The sequence below is a fragment of the Juglans microcarpa x Juglans regia genome, chromosome 2S, assembly GCF_004785595.1.
Source record: "Juglans microcarpa x Juglans regia isolate MS1-56 chromosome 2S, Jm3101_v1.0, whole genome shotgun sequence".
Lineage (NCBI taxonomy): Eukaryota > Viridiplantae > Streptophyta > Magnoliopsida > Fagales > Juglandaceae > Juglans > Juglans microcarpa x Juglans regia.
Genome location: NC_054597.1, coordinates 5521012 through 5548372, shown reverse-complemented (window position 1 = coordinate 5548372; position 27361 = coordinate 5521012). Strand labels below are relative to the sequence as shown.

The 27361-nt window shown below is 35.4% G+C and overlaps 3 protein-coding genes and 1 pseudogene across 4 annotated transcripts; all 4 read right to left on the bottom strand.

The window, feature by feature from the left end:
- Positions 1–4279: 4279 nt before the first annotated feature.
- LOC121252397 lies at positions 4280–8607 on the bottom strand. The gene is given in 6 exon segments (XM_041152004.1): positions 4280–4697; positions 4700–5103; positions 5106–5759; positions 6899–7017; positions 7108–7291; positions 7493–8607. Coding segments are annotated over 6 exon segments (2808 nt in total). The 5' UTR covers positions 8574–8607; the 3' UTR covers positions 4280–4331.
- Positions 8608–14057: 5450 nt separating this feature from the next.
- Positions 14058–15998, bottom strand: LOC121252395 (PTI1-like tyrosine-protein kinase At3g15890). The gene is made up of 4 exons (XM_041152003.1): positions 15934–15998; positions 15675–15819; positions 15264–15526; positions 14058–14814 (listed from the first exon to the last, which is right to left on the bottom strand). Exons 1-4 carry the CDS (start codon positions 15996–15998, stop codon positions 14157–14159), a joined length of 1131 nt encoding a protein of 376 aa, XP_041007937.1. The 3' UTR covers positions 14058–14156.
- A 1339-nt stretch (positions 15999–17337) lies between these two features.
- On the bottom strand, positions 17338–20296 carry LOC121251938 (annotated as a pseudogene).
- A 769-nt stretch (positions 20297–21065) lies between these two features.
- On the bottom strand, positions 21066–27361 carry LOC121251937 (probable protein phosphatase 2C 75). Of its 2 annotated transcripts, XM_041151352.1 has the most exons (5): positions 26672–27361; positions 26124–26504; positions 24497–24602; positions 23509–23673; positions 21783–21918 (listed from the first exon to the last, which is right to left on the bottom strand). In XM_041151352.1, the coding sequence occupies exons 1-4, from the start codon at positions 27092–27094 to the stop codon at positions 23513–23515; spliced, it is 1071 nt and encodes a 356-aa protein (XP_041007286.1). In that variant the 5' UTR covers positions 27095–27361; the 3' UTR covers positions 21783–21918; positions 23509–23512. The 2 variants fall into 2 exon arrangements, with proteins under 2 accessions (XP_041007285.1, XP_041007286.1); XM_041151351.1 differs by lacking the exon at positions 23509–23673 and having other exon boundaries at positions 21066–21918; positions 26672–27355.

The window sequence follows — 27361 nt, the reverse complement described above, 5'->3', positions numbered from 1 at the left end:
CTATTTATAAATCATCTCTATTTATCTTATATCATATTTCAATTCAAACAGACAAGATAATAAGACCAAGGGGTGGTTCTACTCCCACCGCTATCCACTGGTTGATTTTTAATTTTTTTTAAATTTATAATATTATTAAAAAAATATTTACTTAATTATTAAATAAAAATAAAATAAAATAAAAATCAGCAATAAAAGTAGGGTGTGCAAATTAGGGTTTTACAACTTTTACTACGACAGGCTAGACATGACAGATCGTACATTAAATATCACGATGGAAATTACAAATCAGACCATCGAGAGCTCAAAGGACTAAACCAAAATTATAAGGTTGCGCTTTTTTTTTTAATCAAAGCATCTAACATTATACATGAGCGTCAGCAAAGAGCGTTGACATTGACTTTATTAAAATTATCTTTAAAATTTAGTAAAAAGTACTTAATTTCTATAAATTTAAAATTTCTCTAATCATAACTTCACATTAAATTAGTTATTAAATTTATTAAAATAATAATATAATATTATTTTTTTAATAAAAATATTTTTATTTTTTTTATATTTTACAATTACACTAATCATATGTTGATTAATAATTTAATTTGATTCTTACATTATTATTACAAGACGGTTAGAGATTAAATGTGAATAAAAAAGACATTTGGAGATTAAAAGTGAATAAAAAATAGATTTGATGAATGAATAGTAGACCTTCAAATTTGAAGAAACCTATAGATTTACTGTAACTTAAAGTTTCACATTTATCTATTTGAATAATCTAATGCAACCCTATTTTGAAAAAATTCATCAAATTTTGCATTTGACTAGGCTTTTGATGAAGCCAATGTCAATACTCTCAGGATAAAAGGTGGGTTTTCCAACTGTGGAAGCTTACTAAAGAAGGTGGAATGACAGAAAGTGTAATATTTTCAAAAATATTTTTGGAGTCAGTCCACTAAGTAATGTAATGTACGCATCGATTCTCATCTAGATGTATTTTTTGAAATTCTCATCTGTCAAAACCTTTAAGAGCAAACCTGATATCATGTATATGGTTGCACTTGTTTGTTGAATAAACTAAACTATCTCAATCAAATTAATTATTAATAGGATTTATTATTTTTTTAAAATTTTTTATTAGAAGTTAAACTTATTTCAATCTAAAAAGTTAAGCATATGGACATTAAAAAAGTTAAATATATCTTAATGAGATTTACAAAATATTATATTTATAATTTAATTCAACTTAACTCATCTCAATATACACGCGGAGCGGCTAAGAATAGGTTAATTCGATGCATTCAGCAAACGTATGTACCCACTCCAATGGTAGTACTGACGAAGAACAAGAAATTAATTAGGGACTCTAAAAATGGAGGATGTGATCATGTGAGGGCAAATAACTTTAACCAAGAGAAACAATTTCTCTAGGAGCCCCCCAAATCGGCCGGCAGTTCAAATCTTCTACAAATCGTCGCTATTATTATTTATTTATTTTTTTTTATCACAATATTCAACCAACCTGAACTTGTTAATTTATATTAGAGCTCTGCGTTCGAGATGTACGTGCAGTACAAGAAAAATAAATTTTTATAATTAATTTATTGTAATTAAAAGACTATTTGTAACTAATTTTAATTATAAATAATCATTTCGTTAGAATTAACTGATCGTTAATAAATAATTTTTTTTGTAGTGCCTTGAGTTTTGTTATTTTATTATTTTTTTAAATTTAAGCCAACCCAAACTTGGATTTGACGTACTCCTCCTGCTATTGACATATGATGAAATCTGTATCAAAGTAAACATTATCAATTATAATCAGAAGGCCGGAAAGTAAAACTCCACGAAAACCTTAAAACCCTCGACATCGTGCATGCCCACACATGCATTAACCCGCTTATACAACAATCACTTCTTCTGTGCGTTAATCATTGCCATGCAACTCCATACATGCATGCATGACTACTGAACAACAAAAAATGGTTCCATTGTGTTGCGTTTATTTGATACTGTTTTGTTTAAACTACCATACAAAAAGAGAAGCGATATATGTATTTTTTTATAAAAATAAATTTATAAATTTACGTAATTAAAAAATTTATAGTTTTAATCTTGTAGTATTAATTTATAAATTTAATCTTACAGTATATTATATATTTTGGATGAAACATTATATCGTTGTTGTGGACGTTATACGTACATGATCAGCCATAAGCTAGTCCAATAAGAAGGAATTGTAAGTGCATTTGCACATCAGTATTACCCAATGTTTTGAATACCGTTTCAATGATTGTTTCGATCGAGGTATTGAAACGAAATAGTTTGATATCGATATCGATACAGTTTTAGATACTGTTTCAGAATAGTCTATATATGAATAAATTATATATAAAAATTATATTCCAAAATAATAATCTATATATGAATAAATTATATAGAAATATATATAAAAATTATAAATAGTATGGTCTGAATTGAAGGTAACAAAATGAGGTTACAGTTTGAAGAAATGAAAATAAAAGAAGAAAAAAGTAAATGCCGAAATATTAGCTAGTATGGCCAAAATTCTGACCGGTTCGAAATTATATATTTCTCCTTCCCCTCCCCCTTTTTGTATGTCCTTGGTATTTTATGTGTAGTGTTTTTTTTTGTTTTATTTTTTTGTTTTTTAGGTCGAAGAAGGGAGGATCGCCGTTCGGGTCTCTCCAGCTGTTGCTATCATAGACGCGCCCCACCGGGATGAAGCCCAGCCGCCGATCTTCAAGACCACCAAATATGGTGTTCATTGGAGTGGAGCGTAGCCAGCACGCGCGGGATGAAGCTTCCAATCTCATCGACGCGTGCCCATCACGCGCCACCGCAGAGCTCTCTGCCGATGCCACGCTCTACTTCTTTGGACTCCTTGACTCCGGGGCTTCCAAGATTGACCGTCGGTTTTTCCTCCCCGAGTGAATAGGACCCTACACGCGCCACTGCCGTCGCGTCGTGCATTGTTCATTCGTTTTGGTTTTCTATTTCTTTGTTGTTCTCTTCCAGTATTTTATTGTGTTTGCTTTTGTGTTCTTCTGTTGACCCAAGTGAGGTGTTGTGCCTTTGGATCGTATGCAATCTAGGGCAAGAGCTATTCGAGAGTGGGGAGCGATGTTATGGCCGGTGATATCGTACGATCAGTGCTCGCGCATAGGTGCTACCTGCGTAGTGGAGGCTGTTGTGACCGTGCGTGAGCTGGGTGCTCGTGCCATCAGGGTTCGAGATGCCGATGCTTGCGGTGGGCGTGACGTCCGGGTCTCACCGAGGCTTGTGGTTTTGTAGTTTAATTGTTAGTTAGTAGTTGTTAGGTAGTAGTTGTTATCTTAGTTTTTAATAAAATAGAAATAGGCTATTGGATTTAGTGTTTATAGTAGTGTCCCGTATTCTTCCTCCCTACGAGGATAAAGGGGCCTTCAAGTTCTGTCTACAGAATGCTTTCTTTGTTAGGAGAGAGTTTATTAAGAAGTTAAAACAATGTCCACTACAAAGAAAATTGTGTGTGGAGAAGCCCTAGAGCTTATGCGTAGTTGGCTTATAGTCTGAATTTTTTCATGTATTGATAAGTCACAGTTGTAATTTCGGTTCATTAATGAAATGAGACTATTTCTATAAAAAAAAAAAGTGCCCGCATAAGCAGTTGTGAAATATCAATTGTGTCCAAATTTTAAATTAATAAAAAATGATAGATTTTATTATTTGTATTTTATTTAAAAAAAATTTTAACCAAATTCAATGAGTAAATCCATCATGTGAAATATTTATTTAAATAAAATAAAGTGTAAAGTTACGATTGAAACTCAAAATCTTTATTGCAATAGAGAAATGATACTTGCAATCGTGAGTGTGCAAGCGCCGCGCAGTCGCTTTGAAAAAAATGAATAAATATGGGACCCACGTGAAAAAAAATTAATTTTTTAACAGTGGACCTCACTCTTTTTCAAAACGACTGCGCGGTGTTTGCACATTTCACGACTGTATGTAGCATTACTGATTACAATATTACGTAAAATCACCACTAATTTCAAAATGTTAAACTTTTGAAATTAATAGTACTTCTCCAACCGTCATTTCTGTTCCAAATATTCAAGTATTGTTTGAAGCCCTATATCCATTTTAATTTGAAAAATTCTACTCATCTTTTATTTTCTATTATTTATTTATTTTATTAACAAATGTACAGGATAAAGATGATAATAACCCTTTTCATTTTCAACGCGAATATATATCAAAATTAAAAGAACGTTCTCCTAAGCTAAGAAAAAAATATAAAAAGCTTAATAATTCCATATCAATCATATATGTCAGTAGCCACCCGCCGACAGAGATGACTGCAGCTGAAGCAGGTGGTGGTAACAGTCCACTGCAGTCGGCCTGTGTTCCTGGTTCGGGTCCAAGCACCGGCTCTGAAGCTCTCTCACCATCTTCGGGACCCCAGCCAACCCACCCGTTTTTATCAAATAACCCACGCCCCATACATCTACTTTAACCCCATGTAGTCCTCTTCCCATCTCCGGCGCGTACCGAATACGCGCCGCCTCTGCTGGCATCCTATGTGGATATATTTGTGGTGCACCCACTGCCTCGTCTAATCCGCACACGAACCACTCATTTTCCCTGTCGTTTCGTCGCATCACTTTGTCCCAACCCAAGTCTCTGTGTACGAAAGATATAGGTCATGTAGTGCCACCAGAGCCTTGGTCACGTACTTGAGAGCCTCTACAAGTAGATCACTATTGGTAGGTTTGAATTTGCACCCTCTTGGCTTAAACACCAATGCCAGATCTCTCTCCGATGATAGGAAAATGGATTCCACGTGTGGGATTCGGTGATCAAGAAAATCGTAGATTTCCTTCACTGCAGCCCATTTTCTTTTGCTCGAGAAAAGCCGAGTCACAGTGTTTGGTGTCGTTTCGATGACAATTCCATTTCCCATATTAACCCTCTCAAAATCATTATAAGCAAATAGCTTAAGATTTCCACCGTTCTTGAAGCTGCTGAAGCACCAGTCTGCAAGCAATGGCAATAGGCCAGCAATTCTGTAACATGGAACTAGGGCTTTGAGTCTCTCCACCGTGAAGATAGGTCTAGGGAGCACAAATCCGTTCGGATAATCCGGTCACGTCCGCGGCTTAATGCGCAAAAGGTGACCAAATATCCAACAGCATGGTAGCCCAAGATGTAAGGAATATCCGTGTAGGTCCACAGAACCTTTTCCGCTATGGAAGACGAGGGCACCAAGGCTCCATCCCTTAATTGATCAGCCTCCTCTCCTCTCCATAAGCAAAAGTTCCTCACGAAACCTGTCACATTCGGCCATTGATCCTGCAACCTTTCCTCCGATGCTGAAGAGGGTTTTCTTATAACAACCATTTCAACAGAACAAAACTTAGACACAATCCTGTTAATGCAATCATCCCAAAGTCCAATAAAAGAGTCTCTACACGTAGCAGTGGTACCACTGATACTAGGGTTATGTCGTATAATTGGGCCAAGAATATCGTCGGTGATGGCTCGACAGTCTAACATATCGGTAGAGGTTGTAAAGAAAAGCTCTTTCTCTTGAGGTAAGTCCCGGTAAACATCCCATAGCAGTGGAAAACGCAAGTCTTCAGCTGGTGGCTCTTGTAAGTGCCATGACAACTCAAACAAGCTTGGTAGTGTGGGTGGCGGAACTCGGAGGCACCCTAAGTAGTACTCCGACGGATCTTGAAGTTCCCATGAAGGAGAAGCTGCACCAACAAAGATCATTGCACATGCATACTGTATCATAAATTGAGTACCCTACCCCGGGAATCAATGTAGATTTATTAGAAAACTGCTCCATAAATTGTTTAATTCACAACGGAAATATTATCATTTAGGCTTCATTTGGTTACCAAACATCTCTCAACTCATCTCAACTCATCATTACAATTTTTTCAAATCTCAACATAAAATATAATAAACAATTCAACTTTTTCAAATCTCAAAATAATAATAATATTAAAAAATAATATTCTAACAATATTTTATCATCTCAACTCAACTCAACTCAACTCAACTCACTTCAACATCCAAACACAACCTTAGAGTTGTAGAAGTGGATTCAACAAAGTTATATATATTTTTGTCAAAATTTAACTAGATTGCATAAAAGCTCACTGTAATAGACTCAACAAAACTACAATATTTTTAATTTTGATAATTTTCACTAGTCAAATCGTCCAAATTGCTAGTCAAATATTATTTTGTCATAAAAAATTCTCTCTTTCGGGTGCTATTCATTTCGTACGAGCTCACAACTCTAGAAAATTCTTTTTTGTCTCAAAAGCACGAAACGCCCAAATCTCAAACTCAATCACATAAGGCGGTCAATCTCAATCACTCATCATTTTAATGACGTGGCATCATCTTGGTGAAGTGTTTCAAGTTTTAATTTTGTAATATTATTATTAATTGATGACACTTCTTTTTTTTAAATCTAATATCAATATTAGAAAATTAATGTTTATTTTTTTAATAACAAATAAATATTTAAATTGAAATTAGAATTAAAATAAATGAAAAAATTAAAATTAAAATTTTAATAAAATAGTGATAAATTTGAAGAATATGTTATTTGATAATGTTGAAAAGTAACTAATTAAATTTATAAAAATGAATTTTCTAACTAAGTTTTGGCCAAGGCGACTAGAGCTCAGGACTACGATATTGTTGGAAGTAAGAATGGTAAGAAATAAATCCTGCTTACATCTTGCGTGGGAATCGTTGAAAGGAAGCTGCTAGAGTACTCTCTCTGTAAGGCCTGGCATGCATGAATGAGAAGATAGTTATAAGATGGTTTCCCAGGCTGTTAAGAAAGGCAACTTAATTGTACAACAGTACGTACCAAAAGAAGCTGTGGCAGACGAAGACTTTCTCCTGCCGAAAACTTTGACTTGTTTTCCTGGAACGAATCTATCCACAGAGAAGCCTCTAAGAGGACCATCTTCGAAGGTTTCCATGGTGCTAGGGACCATGTCATCGTCAAAAAAAGTGAGCTCATCCGCCTTCAAAAGACTTGAGCCTGGAAGCCTCACTCTCCCCTGTGGTGCTCACCTTCTTCGGCCCATAAGCAAACTGACTTCCCATGTCATTCGTATCTTTCCAATTCGACGAAGCTCTTTTGAAGACGAAGAGCCTACAATGTCTAGAGAAGGCTCGAACCCTAGTAAGGTACCTCTGGTACCATGGAATGCAGGCCGTTCACTTCCACCGGTCATAACCAGTTGTTTTGCCTGAGCTGTATAAGACAAAATAATTGTTTTCGTTACAAAAGTCTGACTAGGAGGAGAAGAAGACAGAACGAGATTTTGTTCATGAAGTTTACATACATTCCTAAATGCGTACTGTAGCAAAGAGAAGGAGATGAAACTATAGTTTTCATTGATTAACTCATAAGCTTGATTTTTCTATCTTATGCGAGGAAAGCTACAGAATTTACCTGAGAGAGGGAGCTCATCTTCTTTGAATGAAGGAGGTGGAGGCAGGGCTTTTGCCCCAGCAAGAGCTTTGCGAGTATCATCCATGCCGACAATTCCTGAACTGATTCCTCTACTACTTAGAGAAGTTCTCGTTCTAGACCCCATGAACTGCAAAAGCTCGTCAAAAACTTCTTCATCAAACGAAGCCGGCAATCTATGGAGCTTCCTCTCATAAGGAGAAAGCCTAAAGTAACTCTTTCCAACTTCTCTCTCACTTCCCCTCTCCCACTCGTAAACCTTCCGGAATTCCCCCAACATATTATCCCACTTCGTTGCAGCTATTTTAGCATCCCTATTGACCCCACGTCTTTGAAGAAAATCAGCGACTTCTCCATCTTTATCGGCTCTAGTTTTACCTCTTGTCTGACCACTCTCTAAGTACTCCACTCTTGAAGATGAACCAGACCCATCCGATTCAGACCCACCTTGGTACTGAATCCTCCAAGCTCTTGCCAACCAAAGCATCTCATCGGGTTTCCAGACTGGGCTTACATATTTCCCTTTCCTGGTTTGATGGTGGACTTGCTCTCCCTCTGACTTGTTCGTGTCCTGGCCAGAAGCAGCAGACAAAGAACGCAAAGGAGAGCGCGAAGGAGATGACGCCGTATCTGAGGAGGAAGCAGCCGTGATATCTGGTTCTCGGCTTCGTGGGTTGGTTGCAAGTTTCGTTGGTGACGGGCTAGATTCCGTGCTTTGTATTGCCAACTGCGTCTGCTTTTGATGATGTGAGTTTGGGGATGGTAGAAGCTGCTTCCATCGGCCAGTACATCGAGTTCTCTTTGGATTCACAACCTCAAATTGTTGTTCAAACGATGATGAAACTGCACCACTTGGAGCATAAAGATCAGGGGCGGCAGAGATAAATGGAGAAACTCCACCGGTGGGGAGGACCGGCGGTGAAGGTTGGTGATGGTGTGATATTGTTTCTGTTGCTTCCTCGAGTACTGGGTCTTTGGGAGAAGACGAAACTGGCTGTTGCTTTTGCTGTGGTGGTACTGGAGGTTGGGGTTGCTTCTTGGCTGCGTCTCCCTTGTCACCCATATTTAACAGATGGGCCTAGAGGAGAGACTTCGCTAAACTGAAACCTTGTCATGCAAGACCGAACTGATTTATTCCGTTTTCCGTTCTTCTAGTGTGTACCTTTCCTGCCGTAATCGAACAACATTGTTGATAAGTTGTCTGTGGTGAGTTTGATCAAACCAGAATGAACTCTTTTTCAGCTATGTGATTACCGATGAACTTATCTCATTTTTATAATTATTTTAAATTTATTCACAAAATATAATTAATTAATTAATTTTTTTAAAATTTTAAACAATAATAATATTTTATTTAATTTTTAATTTTTATTTAAAATCATATCATCTCACTATCCAAATAACTTCAGAATTTTATAAAAATAAATTTATAAATAGACATAATTGGATATGATATATAAAATTTATTTTATAATAAAAAAATTTAACGTGTCATATTTAATCAAATTAATCTATTTACTTTTGTAAAATTATTTTATAATTAAAACATTTCTCTTCAACAAAAACTTATAAATAAGTCATAAACTAACTTAGATTATTATATAAATAAACGAATATTAATTATAAGTTGATGATGAGATCAAAATCGATTTATGTTTGAATAAAAAGTAATGTTATTATGTCTCTAATTTATATTATTCATTTTACTTCATTGACGTACCACCACATTGGTACTGTCATGTGGCTATATTCAAAATAAAATAATGTCTAAATGTATTATAAAAAATTAAAATCTAGATTCCCTCTATCTTGTATTTTTTAATAAATCATGTGTCACCCCAACAAAAAAGAGTGAGATAAAGTAGGGGTATTACTCTTGAATAAATATTAAGCTGACAAAAGGTGATGCTTCCATACTCATTTGAGTAGGGGATGACTATTCGTGTTTATGGGTCGTGTCAAGTTACGAGCATTCGACTATATAAGTCAATTTAAATTCGATCTGTTAAGTTAAACGTATCACATTTTTAAATCATAACTCAATCCATTTAAATAACGGATTTTGTTACCCGTTTAATAATTCATTAAAAACAACTCATTTCAACTTGTTTCATATAAATGAGTTGGGTTGAACTAACATGTATAATCTCTTATTTAATCTGATTAACATAATGTTACATAAAAGTTAAAATTTATATTTATTAGTAACTACAATATCTAAGAAAAAAAATAAGATCACCTATTAATAAAAAAATATCAATATTTTTTATAATTTAACCTATAATAAAATCGACATTACAAACTCTACAATAACAAATACGAGTATAAATCTTGAATTAACAACAACAAAATATAAGCATATTGAAAAAAATCAATATTACAATTTAATAAAGTAAAATTATAATTTTAAAATAAACTTTAAATAGATTATTGCGGGTTACTTTCAAATTAATTAAATAGATTTATTCGTTATTAACTCGTTTATTAATGTGTTTTAATCATCCTGATTTAAGAAAGAACACATTTATATAAATATAAACCTGTTTCGTATTCATGTTGAATCTATGGGATGATAATATTTTTTCATCGGTACATTTGAGTCCACTAGTAAGTACGATCTCGTTTGTTTTCACAATTATTCTCATCTCATCTCATCTAATCATTATAAATTTTTTAAATTTTCATACAAAATAAAATAAACAATTTAACTTTTTTAAATTATAAAATAGAAATAATATTAAAAAAATATATTCTAATAATATTTTATTTAACTTTTAACTTAATTCAACTCAACTCATCTCATCTCATTTGTCAAAACAAACGAGGACACTGTGATTGCGTTCCATGTATTGCAGTATCTTTGTAGAATGAAAAATACAACTCTTACCGCTCTATTCTACCGCTGTGATTTTTTATTTTTATTTTTAATTTTTTTTACTTAATGATTAAGGAAATATTTGTTAATAATATTGTGATTTTTTTATTTTTTTAAAAAATATTTAAATATTAAAAAATACATGTATAAAAAAGTAAAAAAAAAAATTCCTGTAACTCACGGTAGCTCCACCAAAATTTTAAAAATCGTTTCGTATCGGCCGGTACGGCCGATATTTGCCGTACCGGCCACTGGACCGGTACAGATACTATCTATATTTCGTACCGACTTAAATACCGGTCGTACCGGCCATTTCGGCCTGTACCAGCCTAAATTTCGGTCTTCATTTTTTTTCTATTTTTTCAAACTACAAGTTTATTTTTTAACTTCAAATTTAGACTAAATTATTTATAATTTATATATATATATGTATTTATATATAATTTATCCATATATAAATTATTATTTTAAAATATAATTATTATATATATTTATATATATAATTTACTCATATATCAATTATAAAATAATATTAATATTAAAATATTTTATTTTAATATCTTTATAAACACGTCATTTGATACAATATTCAAAACATTAAAGTCACCGCTGGAAGCGTCGTCAGTAGAGCCATCTGGCGAGAGGTAGAACTCTCGCCAGAAAGCGCAAGATCTCGACTTTTGAGCGCAGTTGGTTGGCTTGCATGTCATTGAAAGGGTGGAAAGCATCGGGATCATGACTAAGAAAAGCAGCACTAGAAAAAGTCGTACGTACGTGGTCGTACTGGAACTGCCATGAATAAGACCCCTCAGTTTATTAACCAGTTAATTCACCGAATCACAGATAAAATCTTTGATGCGTAATTTTGAGAAGCCAGATAAAGAGATCAGAGAGAAAGATGGTGCTATATTTATATAAAAAAAAGGAGAGAAGATCATGAACGATCATGACTGTACTAGGACTGAGGAAAGCGGCTCTAGAATCTAGCATTGTTTACGTTCGAGAGCATTCAGGCCTCTTTTATTTTTAGGAAAATTTCATCTTATCTTATTTTATTTTTATAATTTTTTTAAATTTTTTTATAAAATAAAATAAATAATTTAATTTTTTTAAATTTTAAAATAAAAATAATATTAAAAAATATATTTTAATAATTTTTTATTTAATTTTTTAACTTTAATCTCATCTCATCTCATCTCATTTCATCTTTAAAAATAAACGAACCCTCGATGTTTTTGATATCTTTACTGTTTGGAAAGAAAGAAAAAAAAGAAAAAAAAAAATGAGGAGATTCCACGACTTCCCGCGTGCAGCAAGGGACTGTGTAGAAGGAATCACCGATCCAGGAAAACATTGTTTTGGGAGGACGATACAACGGATACATGGACAGCTCAAATCATGGCTCGGCTCCAAATGCTCCTCTCCTCAGTGTCCGTAGATCCGTTTAAATAGTAAATATTTTATCTAATTTTATTTTATTATTATTATTTTTTAAAATTTTTATATAAAATATAATAAATAATTTAATTTTCTTAAATTATAAAATAATAATAACATTTTATTGAACTTTAACTTTCATTCCAACTCATTTCAATCTACTATCAAACAATATTTTATTTGTATCTTATTCTCTCTTTACTTCTTTGCAAAGCGCTCTTTCTCTATTATTATTATATTTTTTTAACTTTCTTTTGTTACGAATAAATTTTTTTAAAAAAGTAAATTCATAAATTCATAGCTAAATATAATACATGAGTAATGATACACAACCTCTTCAACCTTCATATATCATATTTTTTAAATTTTTAATACATTATGAAAAAATTTACACAACCTTCTACTATTCACACAACTTCCACACACCACACTTTTTTTAATTTTTATTATTTTTGTCTTTTATCAAATATTTAATATATGAATAATGAATAAAAGAATTGAATTAGTTTAAAAAGAATAAACTCAAAAAAATTTAAAATTTAAAATTTTAAAAATATAAAAAAATGTGATGTGTGGAGGTTGGGAAGGTTGTGTAGCATTGCTCATACATTATATTGTAAAATAAATTTAATTTATCATATAAAATTATGTTAATTTATAAATATATTTTTATAACAACAGATTCAGATAATATCGAGACTGGCCAAAAAGATAGGGAGTGGGATAGTCTACTCTACTGCTGAGCTTTAGGCTCTGTTTGGATACAAAAATGATTTTATCATTACAACTTTTTTAAATTTCCACACAAAATATAATAAACAATACAATTTTTTCAAATTGTAAAATAATAATAATATTAAAAAATAATATTCTAATAATATTTTATTTAATTTTTAACTTTCATCTAAAATCATCTCATCTCATAATCTCACTATCCAAACAGAGTCTTAATCATTTGCTGCAAATTTATCTCATAGCCCATTATTTTTAGCACACCTGCAAATTGCAACTATTTAAACCTAATTAAGCTTAGATCTCATCAATTAATAAAGCCCCCAAACCCGACTACAATTTATTATGGGCCTCATGCTTCACGCGTTCTCAAAGCTCATCTGCATAAAACCGCATCTGCATGGCCATTTCCAAGTGAGAAACATTACTCATCATCTATTTTCTTATCATCTTATAATATAATATTAGATAATTAAAAATTATTTTTTATATTTTATTTGTGAACCTATCATTTAATATCACATTATGAAATGATAAAATAATGATAAAAAAAAGATGATGTAGAATTTTTCTTCTCAAGTAGATTCTAGATTGGCCTGCATTCTTTTATCTGCCATTATTTTATTTCTTAGAAGAAGAGTATACCTTTTACATTTTAATAACACGAAGGGTCTTTTCAAAGTGCATTTTTTTTTGGAGAGATTTTCAAAGTGCATTTTAGATCGTTAAGATTGATACATTTCAATCAAACTATCTATTAATGTTGATAGGTTAATTAATAACTATAACTTTAACCCGGATCAAAATGTTCATTCAAGTTTTTATCCGAATTTGAGGACTTCAAAAGAAATAGAAAATGGCCGTTGAAGTGGAATATACAATATTTAAAGAGAACTACTACATATACAAAAAGATTATATAAAAATAAAATTACAAACTGACATGATTTCATAAGATTTGTTAGATATACTTTTCAATAAAAGTAATTAGACAATCTGACGTACCGTATCAAACCAAATCAGTTTGTAAGTTTATTTTTATATAATCATTTTGTATCTTAAGTAGTTCTCATATTTAAATACTCAACAATAAATATTGTAAAACCTGCTTTTAAGGCTCTCATGAGAGGAAAGGTTTTTCGGCTTAACCATCTTCAACTTAATTTTGCTTCTGAGTTCTACCTGCATGACTGTGGTATCCTTAGGTCACATATATAAATGGGAACATTGACTATTCACTTTCCAACCAAATTTGGTACATGTCCGGCCCTTTCTTAAACAATAAACCTTCGATGATTATCGAGTGCTATTAATAATCGCTATGATGACCACAAACTCTATATAATATGCAGGTTAGTGGCAACCATATACATAAGCAACATATATACTTGCATCTTCTTAAATCATTGGTGGCAATTCCTTATAATTTATAAGAAATCATCAAATGAGAAAACAAAAAAAAAAAAAGAAGAAGGAAATGGCCGTGATTGGCCCGGCCTGTACCGTACGCCTTGATCTCCATTAATAAGTACCTTGGAAGACCAAGTTATACCAGTGCTTTTCACATTGCTTAGTCAAATTACTAAAAGTCAAGAAGATACATTTAAAGAAAAGTGGGTTTGGCCCATGTGGCTCTCACGTCAGATGGCTCCTTTCCAGAGTCTGCATGATCCATATAAGTAATATTACTGTTATTTTCTTCATCTTCTTCTTCATTAACCATGTCTTTTACATGATCATTATAATTATATACCTCTTTCATCCTCCTCCCAACACCACCTGTGAGCCACTCGACCACGTCGATCATGCTCGGCCGATTGTCAGGGTTGTTGTCTGTGCATCTCAGCGCAATCATGACCGCCAACTTGAGTTGCTCTCGATCGAACTTGCCCTTCAACCTCGGGTCAGCAATATGATTTAGAGCACCCTTTTGGACGTATGGCGTGACCCATTGCACAATATCACGCTTGACTCCACCGGGGAGTTTTTCTAATGGCTTTTTCGCACTGATAATTTCTAGGAGTAAAATCCCAAAACTGTAAACATCGCAGCTCTCGGAGACCTTCCCCCACATGGCATATTCAGGAGCCAAATATCCTAGGGTTCCTTTCACTCTAGTTGTCATATGAGAAACACCTTCTGGTATCAGCTTTGCAAAACCGAAATCAGCAACTTTTGCTTCAAATTCAGTGTCTAATAGGACATTGCTTGCCTTTATGTCTCGATGAATAATATGAGGATTGGCCTCGTGGTGCAAGTACCTTATAAAAATGAAATATTGGCAGTGCATACATAAAATATCAAATACATGTAGTACAAGCTAGCATTGTACAAACCAATGAGCAGGGAAACATCCAAGACTGTATATTTAAAAAAGAAAATTATTGACACAACTTTTTTTTTTAGGACTCTTTACACAACCATGTTTTAAATTATGAGTATTTTGGTAAAATAACTTATAAAATAAACTTATTTTAAAACACAGCTGTATACATATATTATTACTCGTTTAAAAAACACCATGAAACAGGCCTGGCATCTTTGACAAGTTCTCCAAAAGAATCTATGAACAGTTTATTCTCGACCAGCCTTTAAATAGTTCAAAAGATTTTGGTTATTTTTTGTGGGATTTTATAAAAGTATACTTTTATAAAAGATGAACAAATTTGTTTCCGATTAAAAAAGAAAAAAGGAGGACAATGTTACTTACGCTAAACCTTCTGCTGATCCAATGGCTACGCTCATTCTCCGGGGCCAATCTAGCGGACAATCATCAGCGAGTTGGCCATGCAAATGGGCAATCAAGCTACGATTAGGCATGTAATCATAGACAATCAGCCTCTCCTCCCCACCAGCATGAAACCCCCTCAAACCCAAGAGATTCTTATGCCTCACCCTTCCAAGAATTTCAACTTCCACAGCAAATTCCATCTCTGCCTTTGCACTCATTGCCTTTAGTCGTTTCACAGCAATCTGTAATTAGATTGTGGATGCATGGTTCAATATACATTCGAGAAATTAAAAGGTTTAATTACTATATATGTATGATATTTGTTTTACATGGCCAACAAAAAGAAGGAAAAAAGATGAAGAATAAAAGGTGAACATGATCATTAGTTACCTCGACGCCTTTACTTGTTCGACCCCAATAAACACTTCCGAACCCGCCTTCGCCAATCTTGTTATCCTGATGAAAGTTGTTTGTTGCATGAAGTAGCTCCTTAAGAGAGTATATTTCCCATGGATAATCCCAATTCTTGTGAAAACTTCAAATTTCCAAAAAAAAAAAAAAAAAAGACCAAAAGTCGAAAAATTACAATTTATTGACATAAAAATAGTAGATCAATATGAATCAATATGCATGATCTAAGAAATCGTACCTGATCTCCGGTTGCTCTTCTATGGAGATGCAACAAACGCATCTCCAGATCGTGAACTTCCTCATGGGAGGAAACAAAGTATATGAAGAATCCAATTAATGTATCTGCAGTGGGAGACAATGAAGACTGAAGGGGAAGAAACCCCGGTTGATTAAGCAAGAAGAAAGTAAAGAGGAAGGAGTCTTATGGTGGAGACAAAAGGCAGCCTTGGAAGTCAAGGAATTTGTTGTTTAATGTTATTAATAAGCTTAGGCTGTTCATAAGAGCCCTCAGGTTTATGTATTCTAGTCCTTGTTTTTTTTTTTTTTTTTTTTTTTTTTTTTTTCTGGAAAGCTATGTTTTCCCGTTGGAAATATCACATTTTAAGGATTTTTGTAATGGCTTATACTTTAAATATTAAGGTAATAGTATTATCTTTATGGCTACAGGCTACATCTGTGTGTGTTGTTCAATGGAAAGTTGTGATTTTTAAATTTGAGTCTAATACAGTAAAATACGTCATGGATAATTAGCTGTACCGAACACATTAATGAATTTATTTAAAAGAAAAAGGCCATTCCAGTGGCAATCATGCATGCAGAAGAGATTTGGGGAGGGTGATTGAAAGTAGCCAAGGTCGAATTTGGATTTGAAGATCTGAAAATTAGTAGTGATGAAAAATATTTACGAGTATAAATTGTCTTGCGGTTTGTCCATTGTTTCTCAAGTGTTGCTGCCGTCGTCTTTACTCTCTAGAGCTGGCTTGAGTTGCTGTCAAGAACGGCATTGGTGCTTTCATTCGTCAAAGTCCTGTTTGCTGTCTAGTACCGTAGAAATGCTCGTTGCCTCGTTTTTACTGGTTTTGGTTATGCTTGTAATTAGCTAATGCCATGAATTGATTTACCCAGATCAATATTATTGGTTGTTGTGCAATTCTTGTGTGTGTGTGTCTGTTAATTTTTTATTTTTTTATTTATATATATATATTTATTTATTTTGGGGTAAAGAACCTTCATTTTGGACTAACAGAAATTCAGATCCAGCCGCGTCAAAGACCTATGGAATTGGCTGAAAACAGCATTGACAAAAGGTCCACTTCCCAGCAAGAAAACTGAATCTAATGATCTTCCAGTTGACAATAGATTTTACAACTTTTAGTTTGATCTCAAGTTACCAAACAATCCAACAACAATAGCTCGACCAAACCCATCCATATAATGTAAAAATCTACGTATGTATGATGCGATCCTACCATTTGAATATGGTCCGTTCACAAGATGTACTCTCTAAAAGAAAATTCTCCGTACGAAGCATTTACTGCAAGATTATAGGATATATGGCATTTTTTGGAAGAAAAAAAGAATTGCATCATATTAGGTGTCTCAAGAAGAACAACGAACTGAATACTTTTGAAAACAAAGCCTATTTTCTTATCTAATCTCTCTATATACTCTCAAACAAGAAGAAATGGGAACTGGTGGCATAAGTACCCGAAACAGAAAACTGGACAAGCTAGAAAAAGAGGGAAAGAATACCACACAAATGGAATTGAAAACCATGAGATTCAAAACTTAAAACATGTGCGCCATATGCATATGACCGTAGTTCCAGAAGAAAATAGAGAATATATACTACTGAGATTGTTATTTGACAGGCAGTGAAGAAATGGAACAGGTAAAACTACCAGAACCATTCATGCCTCGCATCCACAGCTTTAACATTGGTTGATACAAGAGGCATAGTTCCATAGAGAGATATGAAATCATTGAGGCATTTGTTCCTCACATCACTGTGCCCTTTCAGACTGCTGATGCCTGATGATCCAATCTCATAGATCTTCCCTGTAAAAGTGATAGACCACATTTTGTGAATTCTTAAGAGGAGCCAATCTTTAAAGCTAGCCTAAAGAACGAAGATACAGCCCGGATTTCATAGTTTTATGCATAAGGATAATCCGCGGTGAGAAATGGGTTTACAACTGGGACTCGTCGGGAATTTAGGTTAACAGAGTTGTTATCATTTCATGTTCCTATGAGGGCTTAGTTTCCATACACCAGTAGGAACAGTGAATAAAGAGAGCAGATAATTTCTCATTTCGAAAATGCCCATTCTTCCTTTATTTATTTAAAGTAATGACACATGCACCTCATCAATTATAAAGATCATTATACTAACCAACATTTATGCAGTACCGACATCATAATCACTTCCTAGAAGTAGAAGGCTTTTGGCATCAATATTCATATGACAAAACTTCCCATTTGTCTATACTCTATAGTCCTTCTAATGTTTGGCAAGTTTTTGAATCTGAAACCACTTTCCAAGTTGCTAGTGCACTTAAAATTCAGAAAGACAACCAAAGTAATCAAGGGTAAATTCATCCAAAACAAAGCTACCGTAAAAGACTATCAAACAAAAGACGACACTTAGATGGAACCAGAGTTTAGAGAATAGACAAAAACAAATAGCAAGCCAAAGGGCAAAGGGTATGGTTGTAGATATTTATAATTAAATAAATAAATCAAAGGCAGATGTATCTACAGTCCTTTGACATTGAGATTTTCAAGGCTTATCCAGGGTGCTTTGAAAATAAACAGTGAAGAAAAATGTTAATATACCTTTCATCCATATAGGGGAGCACTGGTGGCATTGGCAACAAGCAGTGACATAGCAATATCTTCACAGTTCCTGTAGGAGAAATAGGGTAAAGCCAAATCAAATTACTCAGTGAGGAGTATTTAAAAAGTACAGTGATCGTGCCACAGGGAAAAAAAAAACAAAAAAACCTAGAAGATAGTATAATATTAACCATTCACCTTTCCCTGGATACATATTCATGAATCGATGTGGGCATCTTGTGAGTATATATATCCAAGTACTTCCTGTGGAAGAATGCAGCTTTTGAGAGAACCATACTATAAGTGCCCGTCCACCAAACTGACCACCATCCTCCATATTTGTAATATGCATCACCATTCTTCTGTTTTATATGAACAATAAATTGTCAGATGCAGTAAGGTAACTGAAATCAGCATTTTTAAGAAACTAGGGACGTGCATTTGTTTCACTCTCAAGTTTTATTGTCTCAGGAGAGCCAGCGAGTTTAATAAACTTCTTAAAATTCATGCATCAATTCACATAATTGTTCATCAGACTTTCCAAATTCTGCTGACTACCAAAGTATTTTAATATAATCTTCCAGATTAAAATCCTGCAAAGCACTTGTTAATCTGAATTAATGCAAAAGAATCTCCCTCCCCCTCTCTCGACCCACACACCACATGGATTTAATCCTTTCAGAAACTTAATGCAGATCATTCCCTAGAGATATATTGCTGTTCATGGATTTAATCCTTAAACGCTAAAAGTAAGCAGATCAATATTATACAAAGCAAGTAGGCAATTATGTGGCCAAGATCGCTAACCGCATTATCCAGCCTGTGCGTACGTGGTACAAATCCCACCATTGTGAAAGGAGCACTTTGCCATACGGTGAAAGCAAAATTCAACGTAGCACAAGGAACGATCACATCGTCATCAATGGAGAAAATTGCATCTGTCCGGAGCTCCTCAATGGGCCTGAATCTGTTGTTCAAGTTATCTTCTTGATTTATATCAAACCTAAAGTTGGGTTTGTGAGCTGCCTGGGACTTGGAAAACACAACTTTCTTCAGATAGGCTTTGAGAGTCTCTGGAGGCGGATCGGTTTCACTCCACACGACACGAATTGCATCAGTTCCGCTGCATGATGCATAGTGAGCAACCGACTGCTTGAGAAGAGAATTCCGTTTCCAAGTGTTGATAAGCACCGTGTAGCCACCCCTGAAAGGCACAATACATGAAAATCAATCCAAATAAACCGCATCCCGAAAAAACAAATAAATAAACAAATCTATTAGCTAAAAGGCACCTTAAAGGAAAAGTGAGAAGAGGAGAAAATGCACCTAGAAGGAGAAGAAACTGACGAAGGGTAGTGAGGATTCCAACCCATCAAGGAACTAAGTCTTGAGTTGACCATGACGACGATGAAAAGGGTAAAGAGACCCAGAAGGACCTTCACCTTGGTCGCGGAGAGTAGCTGGCGAGCTCGGCGAAGGAGAAGCGGCGAGCGGCTGCTGTAAGCGCCTCTGATCGCGGCTTTCTCCTTTGCCGGCGAGTATAAGCCGCCGTTGACGTCGGAGGAGGCGGCGGCATCTCGGATCCCGATGAGCGTGGACATGGGGAGTCAAAGTCCATTCAATCGACGGCCGCGATTGGGTTTCATTGTCGTGAATCTGCTTAGACAAACGTTGTGGGAATAGGACTTCGTCGTCGGCAATTTTAGATGGAGAAAGAACAAGGCGCAGTATTTGGGTAGACTCGGATCAGCTAATCCACTAGGCTCGATCAGAGTTAATTATATCTAATTGGGCCTGGGCTTCAAGTGAATGTCTTTATCCAATTTTAATTCGCGAGTGTTGCTTAGATTTATTTATATCTAGACAAAAAAAAAAAAAAACCTATTTATCTATTCACAAACCCACTATTAAAGTGAGGAACTGCCGCACTAATTGGTACATAATATATTTATATTTTGATTTCATTATTATTTTAATAGTTATACACTAAAATGTTTTTGCACACTAACCTATAAATGACATAACTCTCTCTTATGTTTGATGGCAGCAACTTACAGTGTCATTATTTTGGTCCCATCTCTCGTTATGCATTGCATGTTTTTGGAATGAGTACTGCTAAACTTACGGCTTAGATAGCCTTTGATGTGGCATCTTATTAAAAAAAATACAAAAAATAGAAGTGTCCAAAAATAACAAAAAAATAATATTTTTATATTTTTTTAATAAATCACATGATGGTGTTACCTCAAAAATGCTATCTGAACAATAAGTTTCAGATCGCCAGTAGCATTATTCTTTTATAATAGACAAGATTCATAGCAATGAGTCGTGAGGGGGATTCTTGGGCCATAAAATCCCAAACATGTAAAAGTGATGGCCATTGGACTACAATCAAAGCAGCTATTCTCATTAAGACTATTCTCCCTCCTCCATTCAGACCTGCAATCTAATTTACACGTTTCCAAATTCCAACATTCCACTGATCTTCCATGTAAACCATAAACGAAGTGTAATAATCCAATGGGGGCAGAATAATGCTAATTAAAACATGAAAATTAACCACCAACAATCTTTGAAACAAGAGATCCCTCATCCCATCCCATCCCTCTTCATGTAATGGAGGTTTGTATTAAGTGATCCCTCCCCTCTTATAGCAGGGAGGAGTGTGACGGTCTAGAAGATTGAGAGAATCTTCACCGCTCCTTTGACCACAACCATAGAAAGTAATATTCTATGAAAATCAAGCATCTAAATGCTTTCATGTTTGTTCAGACAAATATTCTTCAATGCCACATATCTGTGCAGTGTGCATGCTTTTCACTCCCCCTTCCCCCCCTCCCCTCTTTCTCCTTTGTGTTTTAAAGAAAACTGTACAACGTTCATATCAACATTTAAGTTACCTTTTTCACTCTTAACATCCATTTCTCAGAGCAATAACTATGGCAGTGACTTTATCAGAGCTTTCTAGTGCAAGGCAGCAGTAGAACAGGAAGTTTGATTTGAGGTGGTATACACAATTCTCCCGCCCCTACTCCGTTTTATCTTCCCTCTCAGCTCTTCGTCAGATCAACCACTATGACACTGATGTTATCGGAGCTTTTTCGTCCCAAGGCAAGGCGAGTCAGCAGTGCAGCTGCGAGTACACTTCGAGATGGATACAATGCTCCAGCTCCTTCATCTTCCATCTGAGGCCTGGAATCAACTATTGCAGCAGCAGGAGCAGCAGTTTCTTCTCGAAGGCATTCACGTGCTACCTCACAAGCCAATTCACTCGACAGAACATCCCACAAGCCATCACTTGCGAGGATCAAGCACTCATCTTCCGGTTCCCTTTTTGTGAAAGTTATCTCAGGCTCTGATGTTACATACGGTTTGAGATATTTATCACCTGTTTAATCAAAACGAAAGTAAGAATCTACAACATAAATTCAAAAATTTTAAGCCGACTAATTTTCTATTTGCATCTTCACAATATCACCCACTATAAGGACTAATCGTGTGGTAACCAACAAAAGCTGCTTTTGCCTGGATTTTGGTAGTAAATTACTTCCCAGTTCTGCAATCATGCCAAATGATAGTATGAATTTCCTCGGTGGAAACTTTAAGTTCAAAGATTAATAAGATACCAAGGATATTCAGACCCATTCTCCACCCATATTTCAACAAATGTTTCTTACACTGAAAAAAACTCAAAAAAGGGTCATTTCAGTTAAACTTAGCAGCAAATGCTAAGAACTATGAAAGGAACCCTTCAAACGTTCTGCAAATGGAATTAACTGTTTTGTATGGTTCCACAACTCCTGAAAAACAATTGCCACAAATTCTAAGTTCTTGCCTTTATGGTTATGGACCCTTAATAGAGTAAATTTTAAAATTAAACCAAAACCTCCCCCTAAGACAATGCATTACAAACGGACTTGGCATTAGTGGGAGGTCTCCTCACAATATCGATAAATATTATACATTCTAAGGATATACCCAAATATATTCCAACTTTTTCAACATCGAAGATGAAAATAATTAAGAAAAAAAAAAACTCAAAGATGTATCATCGTTAGAAGCAAAGATATGAATAAGAATGCTGGCCATGGGGTAACCAAGACAGTTTGTTACACCTATTTTTGGAGACAGGAGCAGCAAAACAGCAAGGCCAAACAAGATCAGAACCCACTTTTTTGTGCCGGCTGTCCCAAGGATTGGCCTGCTTCATACGCCACTAGATGGATCCTAATGAAAATTGATGCAAAATGGCATAACCATCTGGCTTCTCAACTAGAGTGCCCCACAATTTAAGGGGTTTACTGAAAAACAAATGTAATTCCAAGATTCTTATTACATAATCTTCGATAGACACATTTAAACATTAGTTCAAATTAGTGCGCTGGGCGAAAAGATGAAGACTATCTGTGTTATTAACTTCTCTGGTGCCTGAACTGCCATAATTTCAAAAGAAGTTTTATTTGCTTAAACAATTTAAAATGAAAATGCATACAATCGAAATTCATGTAACCTTATAAAACTGAAAAAAAAAAAAAAAAAAAAAGCAATAGGCAGAAACATCAGTAACAGATAGGATGTACACAAAAGTAATATTAACCATATAAATATCTACATATACATGCAATCATCGTGTAACAGCCAGCCAAAACGCTGCAGTTACATTATAAAACTCGTGCAATAATTTTTACTTACCCCTAGTGACTAAAACATTGTTTTTCCCAGTCTTTCTTTAGTTTAATGCCTTGATAAAGAAGGCAGTTACCTAGCAATCGTTAGTCTTTAAAGGACAAGCATGCTGTCAACTCTACCCAAAAGAGACATTCCCAATCTTTTGGGATTGGCTAAATGGCATTCATATGTGGAAATGGTAGCTTAAAGGGAATAAAGCTAAATAAAGTAAAAGAGGGACTCTCAATTGGTTGCCTTTCTTAACTAGATCAACCAGCCAAACTACATGTCATAGTAATACTCAGTTCACCTGTTCATGGAACGTTAGGCTTATGGAAAACAGCTGATGCCACTCGGATAAATGGCATACAGCATCGCTGTACTTGACCTAAAATTGCAGTGCTCTCTTCTACTTCTTTACTGATATCTGTTGCTCTTTGGATGTCTCCCCTCCATGAAATGTACTTATTCTCATCTGTTGGCAAACTGGCTTTCAAGAATATAAATCGTATGATCAAGCCACATATCATACAGAATTAGATTATCTACTACCATTATTGTGATAATCGAGTTGTTTAACAATTGTTTTTCTTCTTGTTCTCGACATTTTTACAACTTGAAAAGGCAATATTATTGTTAAATTCCCTTAGAAACAAGCTCTCGAACCAACTAAAATGTACAATAGAAACTGAATCCATATAACAAGTTCAATAAAATAGTTGCCATAAATTTAGAAGAATAAAGCACTAAAATATCATGGATGATGGACTGCATGATATTTGTAACAATAGGAGGGAAGGGAGGGGAGGGACATTTCATGTCATTGTATGAATTGCATGATGATCTAACCAAGAGATGTCAGCGAAGATCCACAAATACCATAAAGATGTCATCAGAATACTGTAAATAATTTCTGATATTACCAAAATTTTTATTTGAAGCTGAAGCTAGACTCATTCTCCAGCTGCAGCTCATGGCAGAAATGAAAAGAGAAAAAAGGGCGATGACTCGTGTGAGACTGCAGTATCCAAAACAGACGTTCACCATGGATACGACTCCCATTTAGATAGAAAGTCCATCTAAAATCAAAATGAGAAAAGGTTTAGCCCATCAATGTTTTCCATCATTGGGGAAATTCTTCCTTGCTCATTCTGACGGGAGTAAATAAATAACCTTTTCCAGTAGAAAAACTCTAGCAGACTGCTTGGAGTAAAGAGTCACGCCATGTGCTAGTAATTATCGATTAGACAACACCTGAACGGTATGATGACACTTCGATTAGATGAGAAAAACATTACCTATTGCACGGGACATTGCAAGAATGCCTTCAACCCGAGCTCCATTCACAAAGATCACTCGGCCGCCGGCAGCTTCAATTCTTGCCAGTTCGTCTGATCTATCAGGCTGCACGTAGAGTTTAGAGCGTCATCCAAACAAACAAGGTATATCAACATGCATAACAGGGAAAATATCTCATTTTCATTTTTTAAATCTCAGAAAAAAATCGACATGGGTATTCTTTAAACGATTACTTTATTTAATCGTCACTCATCAACTATCCGGCACAACCAAAGAAATCCCATAACACAGAATGTAAAAGGAAAACGCCAGCAAGCATCACGCACAAACCAAATCACGAAATTATTGTAGCACCAGGAATCTTCAAGCAATCTTGTAAATTTGTTTGACAAGTAAATCTTCAAGTAATCTCTATGACGAGCCGTACAAACTAGAAACACATAAAACAGACAGCAAAGCATTGGGCCAGCTCCCCATGTAGGATTGTTATACATGAAGCACCAACATTGGCCATGCAAATTTATAGATCCAGCATCACATAGAAGTTAGAACCAATTCGTTATGGCATAATTTCATTCGCCCAAAAACATAACGGGCTATGTAGCCCTACATATATAAACGTAATAATATCATCTTCCATGTTAAAGACTCGAATAGCGTCCTAAGGCCTAAGGGTAGTAGTATCATAAAATTCACTTCATACGCCTGACAATATTATATGCGGTTTGGATTTTTGGACGAGATGAAATGATTTTATATAAAAATTAAATAAAATATCGTGAAAATATTATTTTTTAATATTATTATTATTTTAAGATTTAAAAAAATTAAAATTTTTATCATATTTTATATAAAATTTTAGGAAAATTACCAAACAGGCCTATTTATCTCGAAGGGCCAGTATTGGTCCTCAAAACTGGCTGCCAGTATTCCTGCAACGAGCTAGTCTCAAAATTTCAGTCTCAAAATTTCCACACAACCCCATTTGGATAGTTTGTCAGAAAAGACATCTTGTTGACAGTGCCATGTGAACTGTGAAGTGTGTGGCTCATCCAATAATGAAAGTTCCGTAAGGGAGCAACTTTCATTCTTGCTGTCAATACAAGATTTCTAAAACAATATTCCCAAATACGCTGTGGAAGCGACCCAAAGAGAAAATAAAATTGGTATGAGATATTTTTTTATGAAAATTAAATAAAATATTATTTTTTTAAATTATTATTTTAAAATTTTAATTTGAGATTTAAAAAATTTAAATTATTTATTATATTTTATATAAAAAATTTTAAAAATTATAATAATAAAATAAAATGAGACAAAGATAACATAAAATTGAGTTATAAATGAGTGAGAATTGTGAAATCCTTAGCCCATTGCTCTTATCCTACTCCTCCACAAAAGACAACCTACATGCAACACACGTCAAAACCAAATGGATGCATATGTCAGAATCTCCACGATCCCCACATCCCCCTCCCTCCCCACTAGAAGCACAAGCATTTACACTACAAACACTTTTCAGTTCCAAGAATGGCAACAAACCACGTGTCCGTCACGGACCGCGACTGCAATTTTTTTCCACATACTCGATTATGGGTTGGAGACGAGGACAGATAGATGCCCAACCTTATGATCCTGCGAGAGAGGTATTGCAGTGCCTGCACGGCAAAGGACAGCGCGTGAGTCGCCGCAATTGGCGACGACAATACGTTCGGGCGAGAGAAGAGCCACCACGGCTGTAGAGCCACCCAGCGCCACCTCCATCGGGTGGCACCTGCACTTGTACCCCACTCTGCCACACGTGCACGTGCTTAATGCCACCTCATCCATCCTCTCGAAGCTCTTTCGCAGCGCTGTCCTCCACCTCTCTTCAAGTAGACCCTGGCGTTCTTCGTGCCCGTTTCTGGAGCTGCTGCCACTCCCAATCCCAGTCTCCCCCGCCCTACTCAGGCGCGTCAGCTCCTCCTTTACGAACTCGTGCATTCTTTCCCTACACAATGCCGCCACCTGAACATATCAAAGTTTTTTTTAATGATATAGATTTTCCTACCTCTTCTTGAACATGAAGAAACTGATTTTCTAAGCCTATAGTTATATTTTGTATTTTCGAATTCGGAATGACTGAAGTTTTTTTGCTCTAAAATGTTTGTTATAAGACCATGAGGAAGCCATACATGAGGTCCTCCGTGGCCATCAAACACAGCAAAAAAATGCACTGGTCGTCGTGTGCTGATCTCAGACCGGCAAAGGCTCGTCCGCACAGAAATCGTATCCTCCATGTCACGCGACCTCCCCGAAACCGACATGGATCCAAAAACCGGTTCGCTTACCGGCGGAACCTCACTCTCCGGCGCGGGAGAAGCCTCAACTTCATCACCGGAAGATGAATATGAAGGCTCCGGGAGATCTAATTTTTCCGTCATCCGAATCCGTTTTGAATCTGCCGAGCATTCCGTCCTGCTAGTGTTCTCCCTCTGGTTCTGGTTCGACGGTTTCGGTGGAGAGCTCGCCACAGATATCACTGCCAGCCTCCTCATCTCGATCCTCCGGCGCCGTCGTTCCCGACATTTATCTTGATCCTCGTTGTCGCTCAGCATTCTCCAGAGACATCCGTCATTGAAAAGCCCCACCAACCATAATCTCCGGTAAACTGATCTCGCCGCCGGCTACATCCCCTTCGATCTAAACAATTAGTAGAACATATAAAACATCGGAGAGAAGAGTGTTGTTTCCATTCTGTAACTTCCTTCCGCTTCGAGAACCGTAATAGAAACAGAGAGAGATACGCAACGTGTTCTGCGTTCTTCCCTATCCCTCTGCGTGGAAGCCTTTAGGGCAAGCCAACTCTACGGGCAGCTGCCCAA